We start from the raw sequence: 15444 nt of genomic DNA on the forward strand, positions 1-15444 counted from the left end.
AAACCAGATACGATAAAAGAGCCACAAAATTTGCAATAATTCATAAACCGGCAGCGCAATGCACACACGCAGCAGCAGCAGCAGCAACGGGGGAAAGAATCGTGCAGAATGGCCAATTTGAAAGCAATTTCACTGTCAACTGGCAGCGGGGGGAGATGGTGGGCAGTGGAGCTTCGGCTTTTCATGCCAAGTGGATGCCTGCAAGGGCGTCGTCGTCGTCGTCGTCGTCGTCGTGCGCAGAATGTTCAGTGAAATGAAAACGAGTTTTTGGCTCAGAAAGCAGGTCAGCAGAACGTAGACACAGCCGCCCCGACAGACCAGAAGAAAAAGTTGATTGTCGGCCTTGCTGCGCTGCACTGCGCTTTCGAGCACAAAGAAGGGTAGGCCCCGCCCCCTCCACAGACTAATAATATTATTAAGCGCTTTGACTTAATGTTGCTGCCATCATTTTACGCTCCAGCACGTTTTTCCCACACTCGAAATATACACGAAAAAAAAAGATTCAAGCCGCACGCATGAGACTCGTACTGCTGCTCGCATTTTGTATTTTGTCTGCCTGTAATTGCTGTAATTGTCCGCCGTTTCACGTTGCTTTTGCCCACTGAGCAGTTAATTTAATTTATTAGTTCATTAGGCTTCATCATTGCTTATGATTAATTGAAAGTTAATTGTCCGCGAGGTGCCACAAATGCAGCGAAATAGTTTTTGGTCGCTCGTGCAGACAAACTGCTGTCGCTCGCTCGTTAGCGGTCAATTTGCATTGCGGATTACGGACTGGGGACTGAGGCATGGGGACTGCGGACTGCGGATACTCGGAAGATAGCGTTTCCAGTGGTTAGCAAACAATCGGCACTAATTGACGAACGGTCGCTCCGTCGGTCGTTGCTGCCTCGGTCAGCGCTTGCATTTGCCGTCTCGATTGCGTGTGATGATGCCTTTGATTTCCAGTTCAAATTAAATGTGAAATGAAGAGCGATTTAGCTGTGGTATGTGCTGCAGAGTTTGGGTTGAATGTGAGCAAAAAAGGGGCTTAAAAATCATACAAAATCTGGGATATTACGCGCTGCAGATGCTGTTTAAAAATTATAAAAATTCAACAATCAACATTAATATTGCAGAATGTCAGAATTCTTCTACCTTCAGAATTCTTTGAACAATTTAAATGTTTAGTACCTAATTTTGTTGAGAATAGATGCCCATTACCAGTTCACCCCTTAAAATATGATCAAACCATACAATAAAATATTTTAAAAAATTGTCAAAGTTGTCAAACTGTGGGAAGTTTTCAAAAGGTTGCATTACGAACTATTAAGCTGCTCTTCTGTCACATCTGTCCCGTGTGTGGCTCACTGGTTAACACTTGTCCATTAGCCATTTTCATTAGCACCTCAATTATGCCTCACGCCATCTGCTGGCATTTCCCCAAAGCTGCTGAAGGTCTCAAGCTTTCTTTCTTCGTCAAGTTCGTGCTCGAGTTCGTGTCTCAGCTCTTTCGTTGCGAGTCTCAACTCATTTCGCGCACACCAAAAAGTATGCCACAAACTGCTGCCCCAGGATGAAGTGGAAAATTGATGAGTTGGGAAAAAAAAGAAAAGTTTTGCGTTGGCAGTGAATCTGCCGCATGACGGCTGCCATCAAAGTGGCGAAAAAAGAAGAAAAAACCGAAAATGTGTGCATTGTCGCGGTCTAGTAAGCGGCGCCAAGCGAAGAGAGCGAGATGCCAAGAGACGAGGAACTGCCAGCTTCAATGCCATAGAACCGAACAATAAGCCAAACCGAATGTAATTCCAAACGAAAGAGAGGAGGCGGGAGGGGAGGGAGGGAGGGAGGCTGTGCGCTGTAAGCTGATATTTTCGGTTGCTTTCGCAGCGAAATCACGAAAGCGCAGCTCCACTGGCCATCCAGCTCCAGCTCCAGCTCCAACTCTGCGCTGCAGCGCGGCAACTGGCTAATTGCCGTGATATTTAGACTAAGACAAAAAGTATGTTTTTCAATTTCAGCTGCCGGCTGACATGCGAGGCGCAATTATGCCGCCGCCGCACCAGCTGCAGCAGCTGCAGCGGTATAAAATGCATACGATCGGCTCTGCCACCACTCAGTTGAACATCAAAAGTGCAGTGCCCCGTTTGGACGAGTTGCGTCAGTGCCACCATCCACAAGGATCTTCCAAACAGACACTCCAGCCACCAGCCACCAGCCTCAGCTCAGACATGATCAAGTACGTGTGGCATGTGGCAGCCCTCATGATTGTCTTTTGCTGGCTGTCAACGGCCCACGGCGCCAGCTACCAGCATCAGCATCAGAGTCTGAACAGCCTCGGGGGAGTCGGGCAGAAACCGCAGCCACAGCAGCAGCAGCAGCAGCCAAGTGCCTCCAGCTCGGCCGCAGCTCCGGCTGGCTTCTGGAAGGACATGTCGCTGGTCTACCGCATCTATCAGCAGTGCACGGGCGAGAACATGTCCGTCTGCCTGAAGGTCAAGCTGCTGACCGGCCTGGAGAAGGCCTTTCGCTCGGCCAAGACTCTCTCGCTCTTCGAGGGCGTGCAGTTCGTCAGCAGCTCTGGCAGCGCGGAGCAGAAGCGAGCCAAGCTGCCGCCCATCAGCGAGCAGGACATTGTGGCTGTGTTGCCACGCAGCACGGACGCCAAGGATCAGGTTCTGAACAGCATGATCTTCAAGCGGGTGGGCAACTTCCTACAGGACCACACGCTGCAGGTGAGATTTCCATATCCAAAACTGCAGCCCGAAGATTCTGATGTCTGATTCTTCGTTAGATTAAATTCCCGGACTTGCGCGACTCGGACGGAGGCACGGCGGAGGGTCGCAAGAAGAAGGAGAAGAAGGGCAACGGCGCCTACATCATGATTCCGCTGCTGCTCGGCGGCACCTTTGTGCCCATCGCCTATGGCGCTCTGGCCATGCTCGCCGGCAAGGCGCTGATTGTGTCCAAGCTGGCCCTGGTGCTCGCCTCGATCATCGGCATCAAGAAGCTGCTCAGCGGCGGCGGCGGCGCCAATCAGTCCTCGCATGAGGTTGTCGTCAGTGGCGGTGGCAGCCACTCGGGCTGGGGTCGGGACTTCGATATGGCCTACAGCGGCTGGAAGCCGGCCAAGGAGCAGCAGCAGCAGCAGCAGCAAGCGGGCGGTGCCAAGAGCTTGTAGGCGGCGGCGGGGCAAGGGGCCAGGTGGCCTGCATTTGCATTTGGAGGAGAGAGTCGGGAGAGTCGAGTCGAACCAAAGAAGAGGATTTGCCGCACGAAAAACTGTCTGACTAAAGTCTAGTTTAACTTTGTCTAATCGATTACTAATTTTAGCGAACTAAATGTGTGTGTTAGGTCTAAGTTTAAGCGCTAATTAAATATAGTCAATTCTGCTACACGAAATGCACTTTCAGGCCGTTTGATTTGAGGGCCACTCCCTCTCTTGGATTTACGATAACAATTAAAGTTTCGATGGCATGGGGCTTACGTGCGTGCTAACAATGGCAGACGACGACGACAGACGCTGCTGCTTCGCTTTCTACCAAGTACATAAATTGTACATATACATATGTATGTATGTATATGTAGTACATATTTACATATACATATGTAGCTTACATGTTTGCGTTCACTCAAAGTCCAATGCAATATTCATAGATCAAATATGTGATGGCTCTGGCCACGGCCTGCTCCGGTATGCGACAATTTCACTTTTGAGCCCATGAACGAAATATTAATGAGCTGCTCCGACGAGGGCCTAGTAGAACATTGAACTTGGCCAACGACGATGGGCCCTAAGCAAGTGCCGCACAAACTACTGACGTCATAAGCAGGGGACTTTCATTAATTGAAATTACTCAAGCGCATTACGGTCTCCCGGCATGTAAACACGTAAAGTTGGCGCTGAAGGGGAGGCTGTGGCAGGAGACCCCGCTCTGTACCCGGAATTCGTACTCAAGCCCTGCCAGCCATGCGGAATGAAAGTGAAACTTTTGTGAAGGTGTCAATTTTGCGAGGCTGCGCCACCGAGAAGGGTTGCCGACTGTCGCGGGTGGGTTGGGGCCTGCTGCCGATTGTTTGCCTTCGCTGGGGCGCCAATGTGCGATGAGCAACAACTTTTTCCCTCAAAGCGAATAGTTCGCATGACTATGTGGGTCAGCGAAGAGTGCGGATATACTTGGAAGCCAACTGCTTGAGAATTAATTGAGCAAACTCGATTGAAGGTAGATTCTAAGAGGGGAAAACATTCAGATCAACATAATTGTAGCACATTCCAAGAGGGGGATAAGCAGAGTACATTTTGCTCACTTATTGGCATTTCTCTTTAGGCAGCAGTTGCTTTAATGTATTTAGTTTCAGCTTTAAACACAGCTTAAAGCCAAACCCCCATGTCATTGTGTAACTCAATGCCATGCCCAGCATTGTGCAGTTGGAAATTGAATAAAATTGTTAGCTCTTGAAAATGACTTCTTCTTTTTCTTTCACTTTCATTGTGGCACGCACGTGGGTAGCGATTTTTCTTTCCTTTTGTGTTCATTCGATGCGACCGCATTATGCCCTACACGACTCTCATCTATCAGTGCTCCGCAGTTTCGGGAAATTATAGCGGAAGGGCAAATAAATCGCCGCACACGTGTCCGAGGTATTTGCATATTCCATCAGCTTGGGGGGCTCCAGCCTGCACTGGCAACTGGCTCAGATAATCGTCTGGTCTGCTGAGTGCTGAGTGGCCTTTTGCAGCAGCATTTGACTCTTGATTTATTTTCCATGCAAATCCCAGGCGTAGCTTTCTTTTGGGGGGCTGGCTGGGGGCAGGCACTCGGCTAATGCGTAAATTACATGGCAAACGATGAAGCGAGCCAGAGAGAGAGAGAGAGAGAGACGAGCGAACGTGTGGCAATTTTCGAGTGCCGCAAATTAAAGCGACATAATGCCAATGAAACTCTCCTCATATCTATGTGGAGCTGTGCCTGTATTGGTATCTGTATCTGTCTCTGTGTGTCTGTTCGTATCTGCTGATGTTTCTGCAACTGTCGACGATTGGATTGGCATACAAAACTGCTGCAGATACTCGCCACATTATGCGAGAGGCACAAAAACAAACACATAAATAAAAAGCAAAATTAAAGTGAAATTTCTTGCCTCCATCATTGCCGCCTCCCTCCCGCCTCCTGCCTCCCGCTGCAAACTAGTTAATTTTCTATTTTACTCCAATTTGAGCCGCAGCAGCGGCGACTCTTGATGCGCTTGCTTTCGACCAACTTAAATGGCGTTGCTGATTAGCCAGTCGCCTCCCCTGTCACCCCCCTCAATGCACGCTGCAGTCACGTGCTTGCCATTTCAAATGAAACCTAAACTAAGGCTCCCCCCTTTAAATCTGTCGCCCTAAATGAGTCTGATTAAGCTGCCGATGAAGGTGCAACTATTGTCCCAAGGCAATTACTTCCCCGCTCAGCCATCACCCCACCCCACCCCTGTGTGTTTGTGCACAGCTAACTGCTGTTTAAGTACGTTGACAAACAGTGGGGCCAGCCAGAGAGCCAACACAAGCGCTGCCCGACGCTGCGACGCGGCGCTCTGTCGCTGTCGGGTTGGGGGAGGGCAGCTCTTCGGCTCTTCCCACTTCGGCTCTGCGGTCAGTGCAGGTAGCCAGCCAGCCAGGCAGCCAGCCGATGCGCCTCCTCGTCTTCGTGTGCGTCGGGTCGGGTTTGATGATTTAAATTCTAAGCTCGGCTACCGTCCGCGGGACAGGGACACACGAGCGACCACTGGCAGCGCGTTAAAGCGTCAACATCGTCTCCAGCGTCGTTTGTCGCTGTCGTTGTCGCTGCTTCTGCTGCTGCTGCTGCTGCTATCTGCGCTGCTGCTGCTCTGCTGGCCGGGAATAAAACTCGATCCGCGTGCGTCTTCTAGCCACAGTTTACCGGTTGCCTTCTGACCGACAGATCGAACAAGCCAATCGAGCGCAGTGCAGAGACCATTCAAGTGAAGCAAACAGCAAAAAGAAAGAAAACTCAAACTCACAGCAAAGCGGCACTCCGAGGGTAGTGCACAGAGAAACGAGCAGCAAGGATAACGCCGACAGTGTCAAGTGCTTGAGTGTGGCCAATCAATCAGCCAATCAACCAATCAATCAATCAATCATGTTCAAGTTCGTGTGCCTTTTCGCGCTGATCGCCACAACGGCGGCAGCCGCCTCCGAGGCGGACAGTCTGCTGACAAGTGCCCTGAAAATGGTCAAGGATTGCGGCGATCGTTCGATGGTGCTGTGTATGAAGGTAACGACAAAGCCCAGCCCCCAGCCTACCCCAAAACAATCCTACAAACACTTCCCCCCTCCAATAGGAACGCGCTCTGCACTATTTCGATACGGAGAACGGCGACGTGAGGCTGACCGAGGGCATTGCTCTGGTGAAGACAGACGACATACCCGTGGGCCGCTCCCTCAACGACATCCAGCTGCCCGAGGAGGTGGAGTCCCGCGAGGCCGAGGTCGACTCGCTGCTGGTGGAGCGTGTGGCGCGCTTCTTTGGCACTCACACTCTGCAGTTCAAGGTGCCCAAGGACTCGATTCAGGACATGCAGCGGGTGCTCGAGGAGTGTAAGTATTTGTCAGACATAAATTAATGATCGATCGATCGATCGATCGATCGATCGGCCATTCTGGTTGCTGAACATGTTGCCAATTTGGGTTACTAATGCAGCGACCAGTCGACCAGTTTGTGCAGGCAGATGGCAGCTCCCAGTGCCCAGTCCGCAGTCTGGCAGCCAAATCCTGTTTTCACTGTTAAATTCTAGTCACATTGAGGTCATCCTGCTGCCCGATGCCAAAACCATTCAGCAAGCATCTAGCGGTGCATTGACAGTCCCCAAAGCGAGGCTCAGGCGCAGTCTCTGGCCACGCAACTCGTTGCTGCTGCTGCTCGTTGCTGCTGTTATTAATTGCACTTTAGTTAGCCAGTTGGACTTACTTTCTTTTCTACGAGCCATGATCCGTGATCCGAGTGCGCCGACTTGCGGCAATTTCCGATTTCTAAACGCAGCCAGCCAGCCGGCCAGCCAGCCACATAGAAAGCGGCCGATCCTGTTCGCTGATTAATTGTCTGTGTGCTCCAGTTGCTAATTAGCGGTCCGATCGCACTTCCATCAAGCGAAAGTCAATCATCATGCAAATGATGATGTTTCTGTGCATCTTTTTAGCGCGCGGCAAGAAGAAGGAGAAGAAGAAGTACCTGATGCCCCTGCTGCTGCTGTTCAAGCTGAAGATGGCCGCCCTGCTGCCCCTGGCCATCGGCTTCCTGGCGCTGATCTCATTCAAGGCCCTGGTCATCGGCAAGATCGCCCTGCTGCTCTCCGGCATCATTGGCCTGAAGAAGCTGCTGGAGTCCAAGAAGGAGAACTACGAGGTGGTGGCGCATCCCCACTACGAGCACGAGCACAGCTACGGACGGGCCCTGCCCGGCGGCGTCGAGGCCCAGAATCTGGCCTACGCGGCGTACAAGCAATAAGCCAATAACAGCCAAAAAACAGCAAAAAACAAACACACAAACAACAAACAAAAGCAATATTCAGTGCAATAAGGCGAGAAGAGAGAGAGGGAGAGAGAGAGGGAGAGGAGGAGCTGGGAGAAAGCCGAACGGGAGATCCACGGCTCATTTAATTTATTCTATTTATTTAATTTATTTGTATAGCATAGTTCATGCGGAGCTTACACGTAAGGCGCCATCATCTGCAATTGTCCGGGGAATGAGTCCAACTAGGGAATAAGTTCAAATTGCGCAGGGGGGAAGGAGGCTGGAGGAGGCGTTGGGCTGCGGCGGCCTTTACCTTAATGTAACTTTTGTATTAATAACACTCAGAGCTTTACTATTGACTATTTTAACGCTTTACGCTTTACGCTTAACTCCGACTACGACTAAAACTAAACTATAACTAATCTAATCTAAACTTAACTACTTAAACTTTGAACTGCTGCTAGGCGCTCGCTTCCAGCTCTTTATTGCCACCCACCCCCCACAGACCCACAGACAGTCTTCAAATTCAACAGAAATCAATAAAAGAAATCCTGCATTTATCACGACGAATCGATGTTTTTGTTTGTCTCCAAATATTGCGCATACGCAGCCTGTGCTCGTCGCTCGTCGCTCATCGCTGGCTGTTTTTCCAGCGAAATGCTTTCACTCTTTCACCAAATGCGGCCAACGAGGCCACTGGATATCAGTTGCATGTGCGACACACAAAATCACGGCCGCGGCCAGTGCAGAAAGCAAGCGGCAGAAATTTCACTTGAGCCAACCGAGGCGTAGCCTCCACACAGACTCAGAGTCAGAGTCAGAGTCAGAGCCAAAGCCAGTTGGTGGGTCCCACATCCCACATGGCCAGCTGGACTGCCGGATTATCGTCTCGAATGTCGCTCCAGAAAGCATCGCTCGAAAAATCTAATGAAAGTTGCGACCTGCTTTTGGCATTTGCGATGCAACACGTACGCCCGAGCCGCGATTGGGTGTGTGTGTTGTGTGTGTTGCGTGTGTGTGGGGGGAGCTGGGGAAGAGCACGCCCCGCGAGCTGCAATTTATGGCCGTCGGCATTTGGCATATAAATGGCCAAAACAGCCAAAAGTCGGCCCGCTTGCTCGTACATCTCCTCGCTCAACTATTCGTGAACAATGTTCGGGGGCTGCCTGTTGCCCGCTGCCCGCTGCCGGCTGCAGTCGTGAATTTCAAGTATTGCCGGTGAAAGTGTTTATTAATACAATTTCTTTTTTGTGTGAGTTGCAATTGGAAATTTATTGAGCAGCCGGCACACCGTTACTCAGCCTCACCTCTCTCTCCTCTCCCTCAGCACGTTATTCCCTCCCCAGTTTACATTTTGTGTCAAACTTTTGCCCACACACAAACACACTCTCGAATTGGCAGAAAATTACAAAAGTTTTCGCGTCAAGCCGCAGAACATTAAACCGTAAATCTAAGACCGAAAAGTCCTGCAAATAGCCAAATCAAGCAGGAACGCCGCAGAGCCCGGAAAGGGGCTGCTGGCTGAAAAGTTTCGTCTGGTGTTTCATTAGTGGTGCGAAGCAAGGCGGGGCCACCGCCTCCCCAAATGGCGTTTAGGTGTCAGACACTTGTCGGTGTCTGGCTGGCGTCTCCAATTTATCCTCCCGCAACAACCTTGTCCCCTGACCAACCGAATTGTTTGTGGCTCTTGACGTGCTGGCAACACCAAACTTTTTACTCAGCCTTAACATCCACAGCCCGAAAGTAGGCACTTGCCAGTTGCCTCTTTTGACTCCTCAGTCTTTGTGGTTCGTTGCGGTGTGCATTACTCTTGATACCCTTTGTTTGGGAGACGCTTTTGGCAGGCAGTTGACACAGCCTGAAGCACTCTCTTATTTAGGGGTAGAAATATATTTTTGGGGCATTTTTTCCATACAAAAGTTTGTCAATAAAGTTTGTACTTTTATAACTTATTGATGGGAGTCTGTGGTCTATGGTAGTCGCGTTATAACTCCATTTGCTGCCCAGATCTAAGGTCTAATCTCTCTCATTTACCCTCTCCCCCCCTTTGTTTGTTTATTTTCTCAGCTAGCAGCAATTTTCAGCTAATTTCCGGTGTAAACGATGGAACATTTCGGTTAATTCTGTGAACGCCTCCATTTGCTTAATGGGCGTGCATTAGTGGGCATGGCAATTGGGAATTTTCCCAAAGAGGGTAGCGTCCAAGTCCGAGCTATTTCATAATTTTGTGTGGATGGAATAACTCCATTGCATAATGGTCGAGATGTGCGAAAAAATTGGCCACCAGTCGACGCGGCGCTTGGGTCGTCGTGTGCACTGACCATGACCATGCCGGCTCCCATAACAACAACAACAACAACAACAAAAGCAACAACAACAACAAACCCGAGATGATCAGTGGAAGACGAAGAGCCCAGGCCGAGCCGAGCGACTACTTGGCGTTGATGTAAAACAATTTCCGTTATTGGGCCATGTGCAAAAAACAAAACTCCGAATGGGGAGTACATTTCTGGCTCAAACTGATTATTGTATAACTAGATGAGGTTGTGCCGCGGCAGCCTATAAAGCGCTGGGGTCAGCCGGCCATCGGGCTCAGTCGGAATTCGCACATTTGACCAACATGTTGCTGCTGTACACCGGATTACTCCTGCTCCAACTACAGCTTGGAGCCATGGCTGGCAATGACTTCTCGCACGTTGGCAGCGCGGAGCTCAAGCAGTTCAAGCAGTGCGTGCGCGGCGCCAGTGGCCAGCGGCCCAGACTCGGCGAGTGCCTCGGCCGTTCGGCGCTCAACTTCATTCAACGCGTGGAGGAGAGCGATAATGTGAGCTTCGTGGAGGATTTTGCATCAGTCAAGAGCGACTCTGCGGCAGCGAGCAGATCCCTGGCCAATGTGCTGGACACGGACCCAGTGGACTTTCGCGGCATTCTCGAGAACGCAGGCGCCGTCATGGGTCAGCGCAGTCTCGAGTGGCACATGGATGGACTGTATCCCGGACTCATGTTCAAAATTGGACCCACAACGGATGCCAACAGCGTGGCGGAGTTTGTGCTGGACGGTGGCGGGGTGCAGGGCGAGCGGCAGTTTGGCTACGAAGATCCATCAGCGGGTAAGGGGAAATCTTCATAAATGTTTATAGCAAAATTGGCAGCTTAACTTTTGTTTCCTCTTTGTCTGCAGGTCGCCTGCTGGCCAAGCAATATCTGCTGCCCTTTCTGCTGGGCCTCAAGTTCAATCTGGTGGCTCTGGTGCCCCTGCTCTTTGCCGGCATTTGCCTGCTGCTCAAGAAGTCGCTCTTTCTGGTCAAGCTGGCGGTTTATGTCAGCAGCTTCCTGGGCCTGGGCGGCGTCGTCAGCTCGTTGGGTGGACTAGGGGGCGGCCTGTCTGGCGGTCTGGGCGGCTTTGGTGGCTTTGGCGGCGGCTCCAGCTTTGGCTTTCAAGGCCATCGACCTGTGGGCCACTTTCCCGGCAAGACCACCGTCTTTGGGCATGGCGACGAGCTGCATCATCAGCAGCAGCAGCAGCAGCAGTACGATGTGCACGAGGCCTCGCCCTATCGTCGCAGCGAGCGGAAAGTGCGCTTCGAGCAGCCACGGACTGCGGCAAGGACAACCGAGAAGCCTCAGGCACCCAACGAGGATCGCTTCTATGAGTTTGAGCAGCAGCGCAGAGCCAGCAACAAGCTGCTGGAGCAGGAGGACTCCTTGATGAGGAGCAACTTCCAGGCGGGGATGCAGGGCTGGCAGGCCGTGGATGTGCGTTCGCTTTAGGGGTGTGGAGAGGGGGGGAACACTTAGCCCAAGTCTTAGCCCAATTAATGTTAGTTTGTAACTAGAGTAAAACGCTTTCCAAAAATGAAAGTTTTCCGGGGGGGCAGGGAGACTCTCTTTGGGTTCAGCGTTTTTGGGCTGCTTCAAGGTTCAGCGAGCTGCCGCCGCCGCAAACTTTTCTTATTCGATTCCCATCAAGAGTGCTGCTTTGACAAGCACTCTAATTGGCGCTCCCAGTCCCCGCCCAGAAGGGGTCTATAAATAATGAGACGGAGTGGCTTCCAGGGCTATTTGGAGTTCAGCAAGAGTCGCGCTCGCTCGACACACAAAAATGTGGCGCGTGTTCCTGGTGCAGTGCGTCGCCCTCGTGCTGGCAAGTGGAACTTCCATCAGCAATTGGAGCCCCCGCAGTGTGGGCAGGGCTATAGCTCAGTGTCTGGGCGGTGCGGAGGTGTGGCAGTGCCTGGGCGCGGAGAGCGAGCGAATGCTGGAGCTGGCCGCGCGGGATAACAGCAGCTGGCAGATCAACGAATATCTCAGCATAGAGCCGCCAGTGGAGGAGGTTCAGGCCCGCAGTCTGGAGTCCGGACTCACCAGCAGGCTGCTGCAGCTGTTGCAGGGACGAGCGCTGCGGGTGCAACTGCCGCGGCAGCTGGCCATCGCGAATGGCATCGACGAGGCCGCACTGGGCACGGATCAAGGTACGCATTCGCTCGTAGATGATAAAATCGATAGGATTGTGGCAGGATTTGGTAGTTTTGAGGCTCCGCAGACGACTGGCGATAGAGATAAGCACAAAAAGAAGAAGAAAAAGCAGCACAAAGACACAAAGAAGAAGAAAAAGCCGAAGAAAAAGAAGAAAAAAGAGAAAAAGTCGAAGAAGAAAAAGAAGAAAACTAAAAATAAAACCACTAAAAACAAAAATAAAAACAAAAATAAAAACAAATGCTCCAACAAAACAGGTCGCAAGAAGAAGGACAAAGACAAGCACATGGCCATGATGGGCGGCATGATAATGGTGGCCACCGTGGCCCAAATGTTCCTCGGCAAGGTGATCCTCATCGCCGGCTCTGCCTTCGTAATGGCCAAGATCGCCCTCGTCATATCCCTGCTGGTGAGTAACACCGCACAGAGGAGGCCCAGTCGTAATTCATGGGCGCCACGCCTCTATTTGCAGGGCAGTCTAAAAAAGGGATCGGCTGGCCACAGTGGTAGCAGCGGCGGCGGCCCCGAGCACGTGATTGTCACCAGCACGGGCTCCAGCTCGGGCCACAGCCACGAGAGCGGCTGGCACCGCAGCATGCCCACGCACGAGTACAGCGGCAGTCAGCTGGAAGAGCCAACATATGCCCATGCCCACGATCGGGGCTACTATGCCTACGAGATGGACACCTTGAAGCGGCGACAGACCCAACCTGAAGCTGAAGCAGAGGCAGAAGCAGAAGCAGAGGCAGCCCGTGGATTTGTCTAGTATTTTAATTGCTTTTGATCCTCGATCTGCGGTAAATGTAACTACGATAAAAACTAAACCTAAGCTGGAGGAGGGCTCTCGGGCGAACGAATGTAAATACAATTCTCATGTAGATTGGAAGTCTGCTCTTTGGTTGGGTGCGGTCCGCGGGGATGGATCGGTTCCTATCGCGACACCTTGCTGGAGCTGGCAGCTGCACCACCTGGGGCGCCGGCAGCCTGCGGCATCCAGGCCTGGTAGGCCTTGTCCTGCATCATCATCTCCTCGTCGATGCTGCGATGGTAGGAGCCGCCGCCAGAGTCGTGGCCGCCCGAGTCGTACTCCCCCTGGTGGCTGGAGGAGTAGGTGTGGCTCTGCTGCACCTGCGGATGCTTCACAATCTCGTAGGTGGTGCGCTCGCCCCCGTCCTGGCCGACGAGCTTCTTCAGTCCGATGATGGCGCTGATGATGAGCGCAATCTTGCCCACGATCAGCGCCTTGCCGGCCACAATGGCGATCGAGTGGTAGGCCATCTTCAGTATGGCCGTCTTCAGCAGCACGGCGGCGATGAAGGGTCCCAGATACTTCTTGTCGTCCTTCTTCTTGTGGCGTCCCTCGCTCGCGCCGCTGCTGTCCCCCTCCTTGCCGGACAGGAAGTAGCCAAAGAGCGACTGCAGCCAGTCCTGGCTGTTGCGCTCCCCGAAGTGCAGCAGTCGCGGCAGGTTCACCTGCAGCTGGTGGCTGTGCACAAAGCCCAGGAAGCGCTCCAGCAGCAGCGCGTCCAAGCTCTTGCCGGACATGTGCTCGAGGTCGCGATTGTTCAGCTGGCTCTCCGCAATGCTGGCGCGAGCCGTGCGCGTGTCCTGTGTGGCAGCTGCAGCACTCTCGCGCCTCACCAGACTAACGCCATCCACAATGCTCAGCTGCTGCACCTTGAGTGCGCGCCCCAGCAGCCGGGCGCCCTGCACCTTGCAGCACCAAAAAATATCCTCACTGTCCGCACACTGCCCGTACACGTGGCGCACGGTGCGCAGGAGGCCGCTCTCCCCCGAGCTGGAGCTGGAGCTGGAGGAGGAGGAGGAGTTGCTGCTGTGCTGCTCCAGCGCCCAGCTGGTGCTGCGATGTGCCAGCAGCAGGGCCATGAGCAGGCACAGGCGCGAATCCATTCTGTCCATAAGTTTGCCTGATCCTTGCTGAGTTCTCTCTTGCTCTCTCTCTGGCTGCTGCTGTAGCTGCAAACTCTCTTGGCCAACTGATCTTGTGCGCCAGTTTGTGCACCAAATTTATACACTTCACCTTGCCACAATTAGCCAGGCAGCCGTTGCATCCAGTTTTGCTTTTGTTGCAGCCACCGCTGCCACTGCTGTTGGCTATTTAGAGCGTAATATGCATGATAACTGCTGCCTGCTGCCTGCTGCCTGCCACATTGGCTTGCAGCAAAGCTTCGCTGCAGATTTAGTGCAGAGCAGAGCCGGCGGCAGGCGAAAAGCCATCAGGCAGCCAGCGAAGCAATTGCCGGGGCGCATTTGCCGCAATTAGCTCGCTCTGGCAGCGGCAATTATTTGGAGTCTTTATGTTGCCAGCGGTCCGCCGGCACCCGCCCTCGACGCCCACTTTCATCGGCGAGCTGTGAAAAAAGAGAAGAGACGAAAAATGGAAGAGCTTTGCTCCACTCATCCAAGGCTTTCGGTTGTGTCTCGGCTTTCGTTCCGTTTGCCACACGCAACATTTTGTGGCACACATATTTAGCTATTGGACACGCGCTGCATAGAAACCGAAATGAATGCTGCCCGAATGCCGACTGTGTCTTTGGATGTGGAAAATTGTAGAATTTGCAGGAGAGCCAATGAAAGTGCAGCCAGATTGCTGCCAGGAATTATCCTGCAGCGCTACGAATCGCTGATTTTGGTGGCAAGTAGAAGAATAAAGCATAAAGTGGCAAGCATATTTAGTGGCATTTGTTTTATTTACATCGAAGGAAGTCAATTTGCAGCTTAAACTTTAAGTTGTTTAAACACTTTGCCAAAACCCAAGCAGATTTTGAGGGATTTTGGAACAGTTCCTAGCTGCAGCACCCAAGACACACTTACACTCGGGAAATATATTTATTTTGAGGCACATCTATTTAATGTGATTAAAAAATATTTAATTTGTATTTGCAGGCAGTGAATGTATTTAATTTAAATGCAAAAAATATCGAATTAAATTCTTCTCTTATTTATGGCCATATGTAAGGGAAAACTCTTCTTTTTTTGCTATTTCCAAGTGCAAATATAGTCTTCTCAGTGTCTTTTTTTCCACTGCAGCATTGTCCTCATTGCACATCCCCATCATGCCCCTGTCAACCGCAATGTTTAGTCGCTTGTTTCTTTCTTTTCTGTGCATGCTGAAAATATTTGCTCTCACCTTTTGCCCAACCGAACTTATGCTGCTGTTTGGCAAACACGCAGGAGCCACCTTACTCTCATAATAATACAATTTTGTAATTATTCAGCCAGCTCCTAATTTACGTGATCGTGTGTGTGAAATGGGCTAGCACGTAGTCGCACATTTTTAATGGCATTATTCAATTATTCCAAGCTGATTTCAAACTCAGTTGAAACTCCGCAGCGAAGAGCTGAAAAATCTTGCAGCTGCATTTTAGCTCCCCAAAGCAGGCATACTTTTGGGCTGCTTGGAGAAATGTGAAAGTACTTGCGGAGTTTTCGCTCAGTGTGGCACAAGCAGCGG

General features: G+C 51.6%; 4 protein-coding genes across 4 annotated transcripts; 3 read left to right on the plus strand and 1 right to left on the minus strand.

The window, feature by feature from the left end:
- Positions 1 to 2111: 2111 nt before the first annotated feature.
- LOC117896043 lies at positions 2112 to 3160 on the plus strand. The gene is made up of 2 exons (XM_034804051.1): positions 2112 to 2714; positions 2774 to 3160. Exons 1-2 carry the CDS (start codon positions 2211 to 2213, stop codon positions 3158 to 3160), a joined length of 891 nt encoding a protein of 296 aa, XP_034659942.1. The 5' UTR covers positions 2112 to 2210.
- Positions 3161 to 5907: 2747 nt separating this feature from the next.
- Positions 5908 to 7499, plus strand: LOC117896674. Its single transcript, XM_034805120.1, has 3 exons — positions 5908 to 6257; positions 6325 to 6580; positions 7180 to 7499. Exons 1-3 carry the CDS (start codon positions 6123 to 6125, stop codon positions 7485 to 7487), a joined length of 699 nt encoding a protein of 232 aa, XP_034661011.1. The 5' UTR covers positions 5908 to 6122; the 3' UTR covers positions 7488 to 7499.
- Positions 7500 to 10113: 2614 nt separating this feature from the next.
- LOC117896044 lies at positions 10114 to 12735 on the plus strand. Its single transcript, XM_034804052.1, has 5 exons — positions 10114 to 10603; positions 10675 to 11249; positions 11725 to 11965; positions 12227 to 12378; positions 12442 to 12735. The coding sequence occupies exons 1-5, from the start codon at positions 10114 to 10116 to the stop codon at positions 12733 to 12735; spliced, it is 1752 nt and encodes a 583-aa protein (XP_034659943.1).
- Positions 12736 to 12899: 164 nt separating this feature from the next.
- Positions 12900 to 13987, minus strand: LOC117897183. Its single transcript, XM_034805882.1, has one exon. The coding sequence runs from the start codon at positions 13887 to 13889 to the stop codon at positions 12900 to 12902; it is 990 nt and encodes a 329-aa protein (XP_034661773.1). The 5' UTR covers positions 13890 to 13987.
- Between the last annotated feature and the right edge of the window lie 1457 nt (positions 13988 to 15444).

This window comes from Drosophila subobscura, chromosome O (genome assembly GCF_008121235.1).
Source record: "Drosophila subobscura isolate 14011-0131.10 chromosome O, UCBerk_Dsub_1.0, whole genome shotgun sequence".
NCBI lineage: Eukaryota > Metazoa > Arthropoda > Insecta > Diptera > Drosophilidae > Drosophila > Drosophila subobscura.

Excerpts from the sequence above, each read along its gene's own strand:
- LOC117896674 (XM_034805120.1), top strand. The coding sequence starts at position 6,123 with ATGTTCAAGTTCGTGTGCCTTTTCGCGCTGATCGCCACAACGGCGGCA. Across the intron at positions 6,258-6,324 it reads CGATGGTGCTGTGTATGAAG|GAACGCGCTCTGCACTATTT; the intron begins GTAACGACAAAG and ends CCCCTCCAATAG. Across the intron at positions 6,581-7,179 it reads GCAGCGGGTGCTCGAGGAGT|CGCGCGGCAAGAAGAAGGAG; the intron begins GTAAGTATTTGT and ends GCATCTTTTTAG.
- LOC117896044 (XM_034804052.1), top strand. The coding sequence starts at position 10,114 with ATGTTGCTGCTGTACACCGGATTACTCCTGCTCCAACTACAGCTTGGA. Across the intron at positions 11,966-12,226 it reads CGCACTGGGCACGGATCAAG|GTCGCAAGAAGAAGGACAAA; the intron begins GTACGCATTCGC and ends CCAACAAAACAG. Across the intron at positions 12,379-12,441 it reads CCCTCGTCATATCCCTGCTG|GGCAGTCTAAAAAAGGGATC; the intron begins GTGAGTAACACC and ends CTCTATTTGCAG.
- LOC117896043 (XM_034804051.1), top strand. The coding sequence starts at position 2,211 with ATGATCAAGTACGTGTGGCATGTGGCAGCCCTCATGATTGTCTTTTGC. Across the intron at positions 2,715-2,773 it reads TACAGGACCACACGCTGCAG|ATTAAATTCCCGGACTTGCG; the intron begins GTGAGATTTCCA and ends ATTCTTCGTTAG.
- LOC117897183 (XM_034805882.1), bottom strand. The coding sequence starts at position 13,889 with ATGGACAGAATGGATTCGCGCCTGTGCCTGCTCATGGCCCTGCTGCTG.